We start from the raw sequence: 16176 nt of genomic DNA, 5'->3' as shown, positions 1-16176 counted from the left end.
AACTTCTTTTTCATTTTATAAAAAGCATTCAGGAGCAGTATATAAATTAAAGAATATCTCCTGAAAAATGTTTGATCTGGGGACAAGTGAAATGCTAGTTTAGAATGCTGGTGTCAGAGAAGGCTGTAAGTAAACCAGTAAATGAGGATGAATAGTACTACTGTGAGGTTGGTATGGTTTTGAGATCTGGCAGCTATCAGAAAGTTAGGAATTTGATATTCAAATACACTGTAATAATGGAAAGTTTGCAAAATTTAGTGAATTCAAATAGCAGCTATCAACAGGCCAGAACAGGTAATAGGACATGTTTTTACATCCGTTTAAAACTTCATGAACAACCTAATGAATGTTTAAAGGGATAGAAATATTAAACTCACTTTGGAGTTTTCTGGGTGAGGTCCATTAGAAGTATTAGTTTGTCAACACAAGTAGCATATATCCACATACCTTCCTGCAGCCCTGTCATTGGTCACACACTGGCTCAGTGAGAAATTACCTCTTTGTAGTGCTTAATTTTGAAGAGTACAAATTGTGAACAAATATATATATATTATATCTTACATCACGGTATAAAAGGCCATATTTAGAAATGTCAAAATATAGGATACTGGAAAGCATGAAGGATGATAGAGGTTAAAAAGTCAGGATCATTTCAGAACATGAGCTAAGCTTTTCTACAGAGTCACAGAATAGTTGATGTTGGAAGGCATTTCTGCAGATTCTCTGGTCCAACCCACTTGCTCAAAGACAGGTCACCTAGAGCAGGTTGCATGGGACTTTATCCACATAGGTTCTGAGCATGTCCAAGGATGGAGGCTCTACTGCCTTCCTGGAAATCCTGTTCCACTGTTTGGTAACTCCTATTTTGAAAGTCCTTGTATTTACAAAGAATTGCCTGTGCTTCAGTTTTATACCGATTGTCTCTTCTCCTTCCAACATGAACATGACTGAGAAGGATCTTCCTCCATCTTCTTCATTCCCTCACACTGGTTATTTATACATGTTGGTAAAATTGCTTTGGAACCTTCTCTTTTCCAGGCTGAATGGTGCCAACTTTCAGCCTTTCCATAGAGGTCAGATGCTGCAATCCTTAATCACCTTTGTGGTGTCGCACTGGACTTGGTCCAGGATATCTCTGTCTCTCTGGTGTTGGGGAGCCCAGCACTCCAGGTGTCTATAGCCAGTTCTGAGTGGAGGAGAAGGATCACCTCCCTTGAGCTGCTGATAGTGCTTTTCCCAGTGTAGCACACTGGGCCAAGGTGGTTGGCCCAAGGATGCGCTGCTGGCTCATGTGCAGCTTTTTGTCCAGCAGGACCCCAGGTGGTTCCCTGCCAAGCTGCTTTCCATTGTCACCTGCCCACACACCCACTTCTTCCCGGTGTATTGGTTCCTGGCATTGTGCCTCCCTAGGTGCAGGCCTTTGCATTTCCCTTGACTGGACTTCAGGAGGTTTCCTGTTTGCTCATTTTTCCAGCCTTTTGAGGTCTGTCAGAATGACAGCAGAATCTTTATTGTGACGATTGAAAATGAGAAACAGTAAGATGGAAAGATGTTCTGCACATTTTCCCTGCCTCTTTCTCTCAGAAGCGTAACAGCAATTTTTATATTGCTTCTTTTGGCAATTTTTCTGTATTCCTCCTACTACAGATGATGATTGCTGTCAGTTTTTCATGAGAAGTATGTTAAATGTGTGAGCATCTTTTCTTCTGCAAGAAAAGAACATACTTTGAAAGTGGCCAGGTTGGGACCTCAGTTCAGTACAGGAAGGAACACTTTTGAAAATGATAATTCTGTTTTTCTTGGGAGTATAATGAATTCATACAAGAAAAAAAGATTGATTATCATCATAATTGTCACTTCTTCTGAAATTAGAAAAGAGTGATTTTGAGATCCTTTTCATGTAGGAGCAGAGACCATGCTATACAACTTAAGTTCTGCACTGTGTTCAAGCTTGCCAGTGTTTGCATTTATTTTATGTGTACTGTTCTTCTAACTTCTGAATTTACTTAATTTTGGAGGTAATTGCAATATCCACTGTAAAAACCCTGCATGATTTAATGATATTTGTTATCGTGTCATATTTTAATGCTGCCTAAAATGTTTGTCAGTCTTGGGTTTTTTAGTCTGAAAGTATCTGAATGTGGTGTACATTCTTCAAATATTCACAGGGTTATAGTCAGGTTTAGGAATAGCTGGATTTTTTGCTTTCTGAGAGGTTGTTTATATCAGCAGCTGGGATGTTTTTTGCTCTGGCAGGTTGACTTCTATGAAACTTTCTGTTTATTCTGGAATGTCTTAAACATCACCTGCTCCCAAAAGAGGTATTACTTAGCAGTAATGATTATTTTTGGAGAAAATTTTGTTACACTAACATGTCTGTGAGTAGCTGTCTCTCAGTGTCATACACATGACAAATTTATACAAACGTACAGATCCCAGTTGTTTTTGTAGCGTAGTTGCTGCTGATCCCAGTATTTAATGAAAATTTGAGATCTCTGTGTAGACTTCCTTTTTTTAATCTGTGACCTTATATGAGAAATTATTCCGCGTGCAGAAAAAAACAGCTAATCCTGCTTGAATGGTTTATTATTGTCAAGATGCTGTTTTAAACTAAAAAATAAATATAAATTTAAAAAATCTAAAATTGTAGTTCAAGTTACTTGAAGAACTGTACTACAAAATCAAGTTACTTATGTTCAGGAAAAACTGTACATAACTTAAAACCTTTCAGCCAATCTGTGATTGTAAAACTTAAGATGAGGAGAAGTGAGGAACTCGAGTTTTGACATTCTATGGGTTACCTAGTGAATAGTCAGGACAGGGTTTCTCTTAGTTTTCTCTTAAGAAGTTGTTTATATACCTGCATATATGCAAATATAAAAGCAAGTTAGGGAAGCATACAAAAAAGCTATAAACTAGTAGGTTATTTCCTTCTAATTTTAAAAAAGTGTTGTAGCTGGGTTTTTCTAGAAAACTTAAAAACAAGTTTTAAATCTACCGATCCATCCTATTCTTTAAAAGTGCTTTCCATGTAGTAAAAAACTAAGAATTTTTAATTACCTGTCTTTCTGTATCTCTGCGTGTGTTTTAAAAGTAATGGATTTCATTCTGATACTTGTTTCATTTAGATATCACTGTGGAATAAGTAATCCTAATCTAATAGCTGACTACTTAGTATTATTTACTGATGGCCTGCTGTTAACTTTAAACAATTCTCATGCGTGAAAGGGAATATATTGTTGGTAGTTGGGGCATTTTTTGACCTACAGAAAGGCGAGTCTGCACGCATTCATAGCTTAACTCTTTTTCTCCTTGTTATAATGAACATTTTCTTACAGTTTTTTTCAGATTTTTTTTTTCTGGTTCAAACTATAGGCCTTTTTATCTTGGAAAAGCATTAAAGGCCCTTTCTCAATTCTTTTCTTTTACTGAGTTGGACCCCATAATGTCTGTTAAGAGGATGGAACAGAAGGATAAAAGATGTTTAGAAGTCCTTTTTAAAATAATGTAATGCTCATTTATCTAAGTTTTTTAGGGAAATATATCCATGAATCTTTAAAGGAAAAAGTGTGCTTGGTTTTTTCCTTGAGCAGTTGTTATGCAGACAGATGTGCATTTCTACGGACTTTTCTGTAAGAAAGAATTGTGGTGTATAGAGCTAACTGGGGACTTACTGTGATGTCTTTAATTGTATGAGCAAGAACTGTCAGCTTGTTTGTCAGCCAAGAGCTGGACTGCCATTTGCTGATAACTAGTAATTGAGATAACCATGTGTCTGAGCTCCTGAGGGTAAACACCAAACATTGGTGATGTTCAACAGACATTTTCAAGTTAGTTTTACAAACATGTTCATTAATACAACGTAATGGAGGATTGAAAAACTCTTAATAAATGCATGTCCTTAACATTATTTTTTTTTGATTGATGAATGTTAAAATATCGACCTTTTTTACTGCAAATTCCCCAAAGTGTGATTAGCTGAATTAGTTAGGGTTTGTAAGAAGAGAATAGTTTAACTAAAGCTTGCTATAAAATTATATGCTAGCCCAATCAGAGCTTTAAGGAATAGAGCCCTTGGTAATGGAAGGACCTCTTGAGAAAGTATCACCTAGTTCCCTTACTCAAAGCATGGGAAGCTGTAGCAGATGGCTTAAGACCATATCCGGGCATATTCCCTGTTCAGATGGAATTTTATTTATTTTGTTTTATACTCATAGACTTTGTCCTTTTGGTGGGCACCACTGAGAAGGTTCTTGCTTCATCTTCTTCGTTCCCTCCCATTGGGTATTTACACAAGTGGTAAGATCGTTCTGGAGCCTTCTCTTCTTCAGGCTGCATGGTCTCAGCTCTCTCAGTTTCTTCACATAGGTCAAATGCTGCACCTTTGTGGTATCTCGTGAGTCTTGCTCCAGAATATCCCTGTCTTTGTGGTACTAGGGAGCGCAGAAGTGAACCCAGCACTCCAGGTGTCTGTAGCTAGTTCTGAGTGGAGGAGAAGGATCACTCCCTTGAGCTGCTGATAGTGCTTTTCCCAGTGTAGCACCCTGGGCCAAGGTGGTTGGCCCAAGGACGCACTGCTGGCTCATGTGCAGCTTTTTGTCCTGCAGGACCCCAGGTGGTTCCCTGCCAAGCTGCTTTCCATTTGTCACCTGCCCCTCCAGGGGTAGGATTGAATGGTTTTCAGTCCATCTCACTGTACACTAACATAACCCATGTTTGATCTACTTGTCTATGAGGGTGTTGCAGGAGACACTGTCCAAAGACTTGAGGAAGTTGAGATAAACCACACCCATTACTTCCCCCTTATCTGCCAAGATAGCCTCCTATGAAGAGATTACTATCAGGCTGGTTAAGCAAGATATCTACTACTGCTTTCACTGAGACACTTTGTCTTCACATCCACCTTGGGTCAGAAGCTCCTTGTTCATCCACTCAACCTTCCTGCTGCCTTTGCTTAATTTTTTACTTCTCTGTATGGACCATTATTGAGCGTAGGGAACTTAATGATCTTAGGGGTCTTCTCCAGTGTAAATGATTCTGTGAATATCATCCAGCTCTCTTGGGGGCCCCTCTTCTCTCCAGGGCTATATCCCATGACACTTGTCCAAGCTGATCCCTATAAAGTCTAAAGTCTGCTCTGCAGTAATCCAGGGCTGTGTTCCTGTTTTCTGCCATGCTCTCCCTCAAGATCTCGAATTTCACCATCTTAAGGTCATTTTGGCCAAGGCCCCGGCCTTCACATTCCCAGCTAGTTCTTCCTCCTTGGTTTTAAATATCAGATACAGTTGAGAAGCTCTCCTTATTACCTTCTCAGTCGCCTGCATCAGATAGTTGCCCTCATTGCATCCCAAAACTTTCCTGCATTTTTTGTGCCCTGCTATGTTGTCCCACCAGCAGGTCCCCTGTAAGGACTAGGGCCTGTGAATGGCTTATCCAAAAAAGTCTTATCTGCCTTCCTTTATCCTGATCCAGTCAGTCTGGGTGCCCCCAGAGATAAAAAGACGTCTAGCAGCAGTTGGTTTTGCTGTTGTCCATATTTATCTCCTTGCTGTTGGTCCCTAGGGGAGTTCTAGTGCAGTTTAACCATAGTGTTAATGAAGTATGTGGGAAAGTGAGTATCTAATGTGTTTGGCATACTACAGTTAAGTGGGTTGTGTTAACCTGTCTCCTATCTTTTGCTGTTAAAATGCTAAATTATAATAAATGTTTTTTGTTACATCATTAAAAAGTTACTTTTCAAAATTATCTGTTAGTTTCTGCTGCTGTTAAGAATGTTGAGAATTTAGTTTACTCTTCTCCTGCATTTGAGAAGCAAGCCATTTACTGATTTAGTAGACCTTAACTGGTTTCCTCTGGTTTCTTTCAGTTTTTATATACAGCAGTTATACATTGAGTTGTAAAATGTAAAACTATATTGCATTTGAATTTGGTTTAAATTATATAAAAGTTTCAAATTGGTTTTGAGAAGTTCAATTTCAGTTCAAAATTATTCAAATCAAATAGCTTCTTCTAAAATAAATACATGTATGAATGTCATAATTAAATACTGTTCTGGATGTAAATGGGATTAAACTGACTTCAGTTTGGTATCTTTTGTGGACAGTCTGTATTTTACTTCTTTGAAGACAATATTCCAAGAGAAGGATTTAGATTGATAAAGGAAATTGCAGGAAAGCTTTGTGAACGTTGATCAGAATACTTGAAAAATTAACTAACATGTTCTTCATGTGGTGATACATAGAATGGTTTAGGTTGGAAGGGACCTTAAAAGTTGATCTAATTTCTTCTCCCTACCATGGGCAAGGGCACCTTCAAATGGACCAAGTTGTGCAGAGCCCCATCCAACCTGACGTCAAATACTTACAGGGATGGGCCATCCAGTTTCTCTGCCTGTTCCAGTGCCTTACCACCCTCACTGAGAAGAATTTCTTCCTCATGTCTAATCCAAACCTACTCTCTTTCAGTTTAAAGTCACTCCTCCTTAGTCCAATGACCACATGCCCTTGTAAAAAGTCCCTCTCCAGCTTTCATAGCCCACTTTAGGAACTAAAAGGCTGCTCTAAAGCTTCCCCAGAGCCTTCTCTTGTCAGCCAACCCAGGCTGAGCAGCCCCAGCTGTCTCAATCTTTCCTCATTGGAGAAGTACTCCAGACCTCTGATCATCTTGTGGCCCTGCCGTGGACTCACTGCAGCAAGTTAATGTCTTTATGTCGTGGTCCCAGAGATGAGCACCACACTCCATAGGGTGTCACAAGAGCAAAGCAGAGGGGGAGAATCACCTCCCTCACCCTGCTGGTCCCACTGCTTTTGATGTAGCCCAGGATATAGTTGGCTTTCTGTGCTGTGAGCTCACATTGCTGGGTTATGTTGGGCTTCTCCAGCACACCCAGTTCTTTTCTCTTCAGGGCTGCTCTTGATTCATTCTTTGTGCGGCCTGTGCTTATGGTTGGGATTGCCCTGACCCAAGTGCAGGACCTTGCAGAGTTGTTGTCAAACTCATGAAATTTGCATCAGCACCTCTCTCAAGCCAGGTCCCTCTGGATGGCATCCATTCCCTCCAGCATGCCAACCACACAACACAGCTTGGTGTCAACAGCAGACTTGGTGAGTGTGCACCAGTCCCTCTGTCCATGTCACTGCTACGCAGCACTGGTCCCAGTACTGATTTGTGAGGAGCACCACTGGTTTCCACTTGGACACCGAGTCATTGACCACAGCTCCTTGAGTGCAACCATCCAGCTAGTTCTTTATCCATCAAGTGATCCATCTGTCAAATCTATGTCTCCCCAGCTTAGAGACAGTGTCTAATGCTTGGCAAAAGTCCAGACTGATGATGTCAGTCTTCCCTCATCCATCTGTCTATTTGGTTTTAGAAGGCCAGCAAACTTGTCTGACAATATTTGCCCTTAGTTGACAGCATGTTGACTGTCACCAATCACCTCCTCGGTCTTCCAGGTTGGATGGCCCATAGCAGACCCTCACTGTAATGTTGTCTGTCCTTGCCCACCCTTTATTCCTTACATATAAGGGATCATGGATCCCTAAGAGGAGCTCCCAAGAGGTTCCTCTGCCTGTCCTTCCTAAAGAGTCTATATCTTTTCATTCCAACGCACCAGGAGTAGTAGCCATCCCACCATTTATTTGCCAGTGATGGCAATAGGATCGCATCCCTCACAGGCATATGCACATCTCCAGCTCCTCTTGTGTTTTGCCCCTTGTGCATTTGCATGGAGGCATTTAAGTGGGACACTCAACAAAGCTGAGGTGCTGGCTGCAGTGGCTTGAGTTCTTTTGTGCTGTACTTCAGGTTCATTACTCCTGACCTCCAAACCCTTTCCAGGCTCTGGGCAGCAACTCTTGCTAGCTCTGGCATCAGTTGGTGTGAGTGGTGTGGATTGAGGTTCCCCTTCCCTGGCAACTTTTCTTTTGGAAAAGGTTTATTAAAAGAAAGTTGAAAACAGTTGTGAAGATATACTTGGGAAAATTCCCAGTGTAAAAATGTTCATTTCCTTATGGAGTTAAGTTCTTGAAAGGTGCTTAAAAAGTCCTGAGCATGCAGTTCTTAATATAGCGATGTATACTTCAAAGCTTTTCAATGACAGCTGGAACTCCAATTCAGTTGGAGTTACATAGGGCCCACAAAACCAGGAAGTTACATGAACTCCTTTGAGTAGTCTTTTCCTTGTGCACCTGTAAGATTTGCTCAAGAAAAAATACACTGCAGGATAGTTGTAAATATTGTATTTGTTATATTCAGAAGTCTTTGTGATGAAAATAATCAGTATTCTTGTATTTTAAAGTAGTCCTAAATCATGGGGATAAGTGATAATGCTTCTTTTTTTGGCAAAAAAAAAAAGGTTTTTAAAAATCCAGTGTTGTGCATAATATCCTGAAGTTTTCTAACAATATTACTGAGACAGTTTTAACTAAATGGTTCCATGCTGCTGTTAAATTAATGTGAAGTATTTATCTTGATCATTTTTGTATCTCATCTCAACATCTATTTAGTTTGAAATGAAAAATTAATAAAATTCCCACATTAGAAACTTCACATTTTAAGTTCTAGAACATCAGAATATCTACAGTTGTCCTTAAAGCTGAAAACTTTTTTTTTTTTTTGCACAGTGGCCAGTGCTTTCTTTTGGTTTTTAATATCTCTGTTTCTTCAACGAATTATGGAAGTTCTAAATACTATGAAACATTTCAAGTGTTAAAAGGCAGATAAGGCAGATTCTGAGGGCTGCATGTCCTGGGTATTTTTAGTGCTTTGCCCACTTTTAAAAAAGTATTTCTTTTCCATGCTTGTTTATCTGCTTCATTCATTTGTTATCTTTCTTTCACAGTTTTTAATATCTCAGCATTTTTGTCTAATTTATCATTTTCATATTTTTAAAGGTCCCCAGGTGCATCCAATTTTTCAACTTTACCAAAGATCTCTCCATCTCTATCAAATAATTATAACAACATGAACAACAGAAAGTAAGCAATATACCTTAAAACATTATTTAATTAACTACCCCAGTGTAATATAAACAAAGTTCAATGTATTATAACTCCTCGCTTAAGGATTTTGAATTACTTTGCACTATTTGGCTTGTGAATTGCTATCGGTTACTATTTCATAGCGTAGGTAATGCTGACACCAAGAAATGAAACAACATTAGAAATGTTTGTAACTCTTACTCTTGAGCTGGGAAGATGCTAGAAAGAATTTTGGCTGTTGTAAGGAAAGGTACAGATTTCATTTAGAGTTTATAATTCTGAAAATACATTGTTGCTATTATTATCCTGCCTGAATTTAAATGGACAACGAGAAAGGTATAAAGTACTTATCCTTATGATCAGATTTTCCCTTGTTTATTGTTCCGAAGGTATTAGAGCAGCCTATGTACCATTACACTTTGATTTCAAATCGTGACAGCTGAATTGTGTTAGCTGTAATGTAGCCAGCAGCTTAACTTCTGTTTCTTAGTGCTAGAAGTCTTGAGAGAGATCAGACTGTGTGCTTGACTTTTGCAGTGAACAAAGGCTTATTAAGAGACTTGTCACTTTTACATGATTTCCCCTTTATATTCCAAATTAGAAGGTTTTTAAAATAAATAGTGTGATAAATCTCTAAAAGAAGAGCTTTCCTATTGCATTGGCCAACTTTTTGTGTAATTTTGTTGTTGTTGTTACTGTACGCAACTGTAAAAAAAGTTGGTGAATATAGAAAAACATGGAATTATTTCACTTTAACAGATAATGGAGCATCTTTGAAATGCTTGAAACCAGAGCGCACTCATCTTTAATGCAAGCTGGGGGAAGTTGAAGAACCTTACTCTTACAATTCATTCAAATTTGTAGTATTTTTCTAAACATGCATTTTGTGATCACATTTGAAGATGTTAAATATTAAAAAGGTGACATAAACATTAAATATACAATATCTTCCAGTTAAATACTGCACTTATCAGAAGTGATTTTTCCTAAGGGGTGAAGTGTCACTTGTGCTTCTACCAATTGTGAGTAGCCCCAACTCTCACTGTTGAAAGTTGAAATCTGTGTAATTAACTGCAGTCTATTGTACTCTGTGTGTGGATGTGTAGTAAATAGGAAGAGTTTTGTATATATGATTGTGCAAAAAGTTACTTGATCAGAGCTGAGCCTCCAGCTGAGAACTAATTTCTTCTTCTCACAGTGTTTAAGCAAAAGGCAGTGCTATTGCCAAGCGCGACACATAACAGTGACTTTTTTTAGGGAGCTGTGATTTTAAATCAAACCATCAAGGCTTTCTTATTTTCTTTTTTTTTTAATGTTAGCTTCTTGCTGGTGATATAGTTATTTTTAGGAGGCACTTATGAAACTTGTTGCCAGCTATTGCAACTTTTAAAGATAGTTTGTTCACATGATTTACCTGATTTTAATTTTATTTCTTGGTTTATTTTGGAGCCAAAATGTGAGCTTTTAGAACTTGAGAAAAAATTTTGGGATTTGGAGGTGTGTTTGTTTGTTGTTATTTTACAAGTTATAATTTTCAACAGAAATATGTTTTTAAAATGAAGTCATATAAGTTGCAGATTTGGTAAAGAATTGGTCCTTTTAAGTGATTTAGCTATAACTTAAGCATTTGTAAATCAGTTAATAGGTACACGTACTCTGTAGTATTATGAAATACCAGTCATTTTTCTCTTCTATATCAAAACACAGTACATCTGGGTGTTATGTGAGACAGATATTCAGTGCAGAAGTATATGATTTTTCTTACAATGCAGTAATCCAATTATGATGACTTAAAAATATTTTATAAATCACAAATTAATAATTTAATGCAAGATGTAATACAGATGAATCTTTAGCAGCACTTATCTCGGAGTCTGTGTTCAGTTATGAAGTCATATCCATTATATACTTTGTACTTTAAAGTACATACTTTTGCATTAAGAATTTTTGGCTTCAAATAGTAAATTGAAAGATACATTTCTGTATTTAATTCTATTATATAATTGTGAGTTCAGAATGTTCTACTCTTCTTGCAAATATTTCCTTGTCTAAGAAAGTACTTCTTTTTCATTAATTAATACTATCTTTGTTACTTTCTTAGTTAACTACTTAATGTCAGCTTTGTCTTCAATTTATTTCCATGCTTATGCTTCTACCTTATATTATATTGCACATTGTCCCTAGTACATTAGAGAAATTATACATTTGTAGCTTTCTAGGACCTCTTGGCATCCCCATATGGGCATGAGATGCTGTGACTCTAAAGGAGAGACCAGCATTTGGTTTGAAGATAGTTTTACCTGACAAATATGATTTATAAGGCAGAAAAAATCAAACAACAGGTTGTGTGTATTAATGGTCATAAATAGTAGTCATTGCAAGTCTGCTTTTGCAATTGCTAGAGCTCACCTATAGAGTACGAGTTATGTTAAAAACCTGCAAGTTTCATGGTTTTTTTGTATGGTACACATTTCTGTCATGTTTTTCTAATCCAGGAGGTGTTCTTTGTAAGAGTAAGCCTCAGATTGGTAGATACTTAATTTTGTGTTAAGGTAGTTAGATATCAGAAATAGCTTGTGCAAATTTTATCCAGTCTGAAGCCTTCATTTATGTAAATGTGAGTTTGCCTTTGATGGAATGGAGGATTCCAAATAATTGATCATTGATGTTCTTTTGCCTTTGCTGGTGATATTACTGAAAATAACACAGGAGGATTAGCATAATATGTGTTAATGGATTCAGAAGAGCAGGGAGAGACATGCATCTTTTAGGTCTTACTGGAATTTCTGTTTATTGTTGTTAATAAAGCAATACATACCATATACAGTGTTTTTTAAATTAAGTGGAATGGAGATTAAAAACACCTGAACAGGGATTTTGCTTGGGGAATTAAGTGGGAAGTTGTTCTGTTTCCTTAATTCGTAACCATTGCTTTAGGCTCCTAAAATGACTTGTTTGCATCATTTAGTGGTGTCAGCCTGTCAAGGGCAGCTTTGTTTATATGCTGTGTATATTTCAATATGCTTATTCTAAGAAGTATAAGTGTTAATTACATTACATTACCTCTAAAAACAGTTTCTTCATGTTGTACCTGACACATAACCAAATATTATGACAAAGGGAATTTAAATATAATGTTATATTTTGCTTTCCAGACAACGATCATGAGCAAAAAATAAAGATAGTAATCTTTATGTAATGAAATGGGCCTCTCCTGCTGCTTCAGGTATCTCTAAAATCTGATGAAACCTGGTAATAGGTTTCTTAAAGGGGCTGGTCACAAAAATACATTGGCACTGCATTAAAATGGTTGAGATATTACACAGCTCAGTAAGTCTTCTCAACTTCTGATTTTCTGTACTCATTATTGCAACTCAAATTCCTTTATGTATGTACCTGTTGGTACATGGCAATCCTCTGTCAAATTATGTCTTTTCCAAATCTAGTGATGCTTTTCCAGTCTTCTCTGTTCAACATCCATGCTTCGCAGAGCTCTAACTGTACAGTGAGTGCTCTGGGTTCATCATCACCATTTGAAAGCTGCTTTAATGTCTAAAGGCACATACAGAAGGTACAAACAAGTCATTTCAGATCTAGCACATGCAATTCAAAATTTGTAGATCTACAGGTAGTAAAATCTCATTTGGAAACCTCCTTTTCCATTTTTGCCATTTCAAGAGCTCTGTTCAAGGGTCTGAAGATGGTTTCATGTTTTCAGATCTTGCCTTACTTTTGTGAAGCTATTTTTTCTAAGAACTGTTAGTGTTTTCTTTCTGTTACTGCTCTACTTGACTGGCTTATCCTAATACTAGCCCTCTGCTTTTCCCTGCATGGTTCCTTCTTTAGTTAGGAAAGTTTTGCAGGAAAAGCAGCTGGAGGCTTGGGGACACACAGTTATCACAAGTTACTTTTTCTAGGATATTTCTGTTTGAATTAAATTAATGTAGACTTACCTTGCATCTTTATTTGCTTTCCATTGTTAGCTACTTATTATTGACTGTCAATAATAATTTTTTAAATCCAGCTTAAAAGCATAAAAAACAAAGCAACAATGTAATTTATATAAAAATAATTTTTCCACAACAAAACAGTTTGCAAATTGATGGAGCTGTAAAGAGACATCTTCTAGTATCCTGCAAACAGTAGGCAGTGTTTTGTAGGATATGTTTTGATAAAATATCATAGAACTATGAAATAAAAATATATTAATAGACCTGACTCACAGGATGAGTGGTAAACCTTAATCTCTAAACCTCTCAAATATATTTCTGTGGGCCAGTACAGAAGATAAAAGAGCTCAGAAATGTCTTTCCCTTTTGAGAAGTAAACTGAGAGAGTTTACTTAGAGGAAATACACACTGCATCTATCTGCACTGCAATTATCTTGAACTAAATTGTCATCATGGTACTCAGCTAATTTGAGAAAATCTTTCACATGAGTAAGCTACAGCCACAAAATACCAGTTGCATTTCCTTAGCTTTCTAGTGTCCCTACAAAGCTGTCAATTTGTGAAGGAGGGAAAGCTGCAGAGAAGGAAATAAAAATGAAAATCCCTAGAAGAATTACATTCAATTTGTTCATTACCCCTACCTCTAAATTTCAGAGAGACTTCTTTTTTATTAAGCATGTGAAAAGTTTTATCTCTGAGTCAGGTCAGGACAGCAGTAGGAAGGAAGCAAGGCTGAAAGTGTAGAAGCTTGTTGTGTACCCTATGCGTGTGCATTGCTGTTACTGCTGTGCACTGCTGGGTTAGTTATGTTGTGGGGGTTGCATTAGCACCAGTGGCAAGCTTGTGGTTTTGATTCCTGGGGGAGCTAAGGCTTATCAGCCTAAGGGAATTGGAGTTCACTGCAGTAACTGGGCTGCAACTGGGAGATGGAAGGTAATTTTTCCTGGGGATCTCTCATACGTGGGTGAACACTAACTTTATAGGGTTTTTTCCATCAAGAATGACCAGTGAAAACAATACCTCTTAGCTAGTTTGGGGGCAAGCTAGAGAGCAGAGAAAATGCATATCTATAGAAAAAGGAAGAACTAATAGGAAAGTCAGCTATTAAAAAGAAATGAGCAGATGTAAAAGTGTGATAACAGCAGCTTTATGGACAGTGGAGCTATAAACTACACAAATTTCTAAGACCATTGAAAGAGGGAGAAATTTCCATCCCTGTCTGTTTTAAATTTTTGGTAACTTAATTAAAAAACAATAGTTATTTATGAAAAGTGAGTAATTGTGCACTGAGGAGACGGTTGGAATTCAGTAAAAGGGCATGATAGTGTTCAGGAGTAATGGCTGGAGTGTAACCTTTGGGCACTTGCATCCTCAGACTTTTGCAATTACAAATCTCAGTTTATCAGGATTTATTCTTTGCACTACATATTTTTCCTTCATTCTTACCATCTAACTTTCAAATTTTTGTTCATGTTCTAATATGAATGATGCTTTAATAGCTGCAGAAATACTCCAGAACTTTAGCCAAAGCTGCTGTCACACAGATTTCATTATGATCAGCACCTGAAATGGTTAAAGTGGTTGTGGTTGCTTGGTTTTTTTCTAACATATTGCAAATCATTCCCTTACAAGATTTCTTTCTTTCCAGTGTTCTCAGATATTCTCACTTTGCTGTTCTGAGTGTTAGTTTATATTTGATATTTTTGTATTTCATCTGGAAACAAACTGTTTTAAATATCATCATTTTACCTATTTCAGTCTTCTACAGTTCCTTCTATCTGCAAACAAATGCAGCATAGATTTATATTGAAGTTGTTGCACGGCATTTTGCGCATTCCTTTACCTCTCAAGGCTTTTCTGCATTTGCATGCTGGATTGTGCTGTCCTAGCAGGGAAGCTATAAATAGACTGTCTGATGCAGTGAGGCAGCTATGCCACAGTGGCCTTGGAAATCTCAGCTTTCACCTGTAACTCTGCATTCCCATTGCCACCGACCTCACTCTTGCAGTAGCAGGATGCAAAAGGAACATAAATGATTGATTGCTGCTGGTGGTGTCTAAAGTCTGAGTGTTTTAAATATGATAGAACAATGAAGAATAGAGTAAGCTGTGAAGCTGCTCCTATAAAAAATGGGTAGGGATGTAATAATTGCAGTTACTGCAGTACGTGTGATTTTGGTTGTTGATGACATTTAAATTGACATTGATGTTATTACATTAAAGTTAAGTGTTTTAAATCTTTACTTGTTCGCAGAAGTTAGTTTAACATTTTAATCATTTAAGTCTGTAAAGTACTTGTATGCTTTAAAGTACTATAGAGTACATGTTTACATTGTGAAAGATGTCTTGTTTTCTTACAGTGTGAAAAATTCAAACTATTGTCTCCCATCATATACTGCTTATAAGAATTATGATTATTCAGAGCCAGGAAGACACAATGAGCAGCCAGGCCTGTGTGGCCTGAGTAACTTGGGGAATACATGTTTCATGAATTCAGCAATTCAGGTATGTACTTTAAAATAAAATCAGTTAGTGTTATTACTTGAAAATAGTATCTTGTTTTATTTTGTCATTTTCAAAACTGATATTAAGAGATCTGATAAGTAGCAGGATAAGATTTAAAGTGAAGAAATAAGACATCTTTATTGGTATACCTTAAAAGTTGATTTACATAGCTGCATTCATAATGATCAATGTCAGAAAGACGTTTGACCAGTGTTCTACATGAGTGAACTCTTGAAATTGGATTCTTTGCTTTTTGTAGTAATTGCCATTCATATTATATGTTACAAAAACTGCCTTTTCCTTTTGAAATGCACTTGAGTACCAGTTGCAGTACTGAAAAAAGTGTCGAAAAGTAGATGACTGATAGATTACTGGGCCTTTATTTCTGACTCATGTACTTTTAGTGCACAGGTTAACATGCAGGAACCTTGGAAAATATTTTCCTTTGACCTTTCCTCTCAGAATAGCTATTTCATGGATGAGATATTTTACAGGAATGTGTTAGCTTGTTCTTTGCTATGAATGCAGGAGAAGTACTAGTATATCTAATATTCCTCTACCAAGATGAAGAAATCTTAGTGTTCTGATTTTAAATGGAAGCTGCAGTTGCTGAATAATTAACAGTCAGAACTAGGAGTTTTGTTTGGTTATGTTTAGTTCTCGAATTCACCTTTTGTCGTTGGAGCAGTCTTCTGTCACAAAACTGTTGTGTATATGTAAGTTCTTGTTCACATATTTTCC

At 37.2% G+C, this 16176-nt stretch overlaps 1 protein-coding gene across 1 annotated transcript in view; it reads left to right on the top strand.

The window, feature by feature from the left end:
- The window catches only part of USP15 (ubiquitin specific peptidase 15), a 49825-nt gene that overhangs the window by 14495 nt on the left and 19154 nt on the right, over positions 1–16176 (top strand). The window contains exons 6-7 of the mRNA XM_031055555.1: positions 8895–8978; positions 15291–15435. Of these exons, the coding sequence (XP_030911415.1) occupies positions 8895–8978; positions 15291–15435 (229 nt within the window). The remainder of the gene's footprint in view (positions 1–8894; positions 8979–15290; positions 15436–16176) is intronic.

Source organism: Geospiza fortis, unplaced genomic scaffold, assembly GCF_000277835.1.
Source record: "Geospiza fortis unplaced genomic scaffold, GeoFor_1.0 scaffold166, whole genome shotgun sequence".
In the NCBI taxonomy this organism is placed as follows: Eukaryota; Metazoa; Chordata; class Aves; order Passeriformes; family Thraupidae; genus Geospiza; species Geospiza fortis.
Note: the sequence above shows the minus strand (reverse complement) of the source record. Positions and strands in the feature narration are given on the sequence as shown.